The sequence below is a fragment of the Lucilia cuprina genome, chromosome 5 (assembly GCF_022045245.1).
Source record: "Lucilia cuprina isolate Lc7/37 chromosome 5, ASM2204524v1, whole genome shotgun sequence".
Taxonomy (NCBI): Eukaryota; Metazoa; Arthropoda; class Insecta; order Diptera; family Calliphoridae; genus Lucilia; species Lucilia cuprina.
The window spans coordinates 14979483-14981710 of NC_060953.1; the positions used below are offsets into that span (position 1 = coordinate 14979483).

A 2228-nucleotide genomic window follows, 5' to 3' on the forward strand; every position below is an offset into this window, starting at 1 on the left:
TCTATCTATCTATCTATCTATCTATCTATCTATCTATCTATCTATCTATCTATCTATTTGTCTGTTTTTCACTTTAACTATACAATTTGTCGGTACCTTTAACATATAACCTAACCGTAATATGCGTCAAAGTGTTTTCCACTAACTAGCATACTTACACCATTTATCCTTTATACTCTTTTATTTGTTTCCCCTTGAAAAAAATAAAAGTTGAAATCAAAATATTTTCACCTTAAATAATAAAAAAACACACAGTGTCATCATATTTATCTTTATATGAATTATAATATTTTCAATTACACTGTTTACACTTTTGCTGTCATGCAGCATATATTCATATTTACTCAAACATACCTTCACACATCCATACATACATACATACATACATACATACATACATACATACATACATACATACATACATACATACATACATACATACATACGTATATTGCACAGCAACTTACAACGTCTACACATTTGGTTTCATGCAAAACTTTATGAAATTCTTCTTCCTGCAAGCGTTAGTATTGCAGCGCCACCAATCCTGTTGTACAACTCAACAGACAGAGAAATTAGGGTATACGTTCAATTACATAGGCAAATAATAGGAATACATATTCAATTATCCTTCCATTAAGATATTAAATGCAGAAATGGGTCGAAAAAAATTAGATAGTTATTACAAATTCCTTAGATTCTATCATGTGATTTATGGACAAATTTAACTCTTAAACGTAAATATATTTTAAAAATTATATAAAATGTCCGTAATATATTTTGCATCAAAATTATGTGTTATAGAGAAACGATATGAGTAATAGTTAGTTAGTGAATTAGCTGGTTCGATGGTTTGATAGTTCGGTTGATGGTTCATTGTTTAATTGCTGTTTTAAACTGTAATTTCGGAAGCCTCCCTAATTTACATACAAGGTGTACAAACAAAATCTAATTATAGTTTCTTTTTCAATTTATTTCAACTTTTTTGCATTTTTTTTTACAAACACGTTAGAAAAATGTTAAAAAATGCCAAGAGCATTATATATCATTGCCTTTTGCATTGTATTAACTTCTAGTTAAATATTAGACGTTGGCTTCATAATTTCTGCAATTTTTTTTCATCTACAAAGTAAAAGATTCTAGGTTAAATTGTGGCAGAAGAAAGACAAACAAAAAATTATGTTATAAATTATGTAAAATTTTTAAATATTTTCCAGCGTTTGTTTTCAGTTTTTAACCGTGTAAATTATAAGCGTGTAGATACTTATAAGATAAAAATAAAAATTTTGTCGAAACCTTCACATTATTTTATTTAAATGTAACAAATCTTTAATTACCTGCTGTACGGAATTTTGAACAAATTAATTAAAAATTTTTAAAAAAGTATTCTGTAATGGAATATCCAACCAAATACAATAAAATATACTAAATCTATCGATGCGATGTGCATATGTATGTATTAAACTAATTGTTTACCAACAATTTTTATAATAATTCATTCTTATCAATAAACAATCTCTAATTATATCAATTACTAATAAATTTTATTCATTTAACACATTCTACTTGAGGAATAAACATTGAATTTTAAACATAATAATAGAAATATGATTCTTATAAAATTGTTCTTATTAATTTTTCTCTACAATTTTCTAAATTCTGCGGAAGCTAATTACAAAGTATGTATATTCACTAAAAATTTAATTTATACACAATTCAAAATATATATGTTGAATTATTAAATAGCTCAATTATACACTAACCTCTGATGAAATTTTGGCATGTGATTATACGCGTTTTGAGAGCCACTTAGAGGCTCTTAAAACTGGTAATGTTTGGCTTAAGGAACATATTGAAACACTGCAAACAAAAAGCCAAAGTTTAGAGAAAAAAGTTGAGAAGATTCCGAAAAGCCTGCAGAGCATAGAAAATAAATTAATGACGGAAATCAAAAAAATGTATGGTGAACATTTAGAAAATATTGATAAGACAAAATATGAAAATTATAATTAAAAAAATTATAATAAAAAGCTGAGCCCTACTCGCGTAACTAGAACTGATCTTGAACTATTGCAAGGAAGGACTTTAATACCTTTTCAAATTCATTGATATCGATGTAATAGTTCAGTTCTAGTTCTGTACTAGTTCAGTTCTAGTTCAGTTCTAGTTCAGTTCTAGTTCAGTTCTAGTTCAGTTCTAGTTCAGTTCTAGTTCAGTTCTAGTTCAGT

At 26.8% G+C, this 2228-nt stretch overlaps 2 protein-coding genes across 7 annotated transcripts in view; one reads left to right on the forward strand and one right to left on the reverse strand.

The window, feature by feature from the left end:
* The window catches only part of LOC124420081, a 131544-nt gene that overhangs the window by 100454 nt on the left and 28862 nt on the right, over nucleotides 1-2228 (reverse strand). The window lies entirely within an intron of this gene.
* The window catches only part of LOC124420082 (ryncolin-4-like), a 16527-nt gene continuing 15947 nt past the window's right edge, over nucleotides 1649-2228 (forward strand). Inside the window, exons 1-2 of the mRNA XM_046951830.1 lie at nucleotides 1649-1679; nucleotides 1747-1958. Of these exons, the coding sequence (XP_046807786.1) occupies nucleotides 1939-1958 (20 nt within the window). The 5' untranslated portion in view covers nucleotides 1649-1679; nucleotides 1747-1938. The remainder of the gene's footprint in view (nucleotides 1680-1746; nucleotides 1959-2228) is intronic.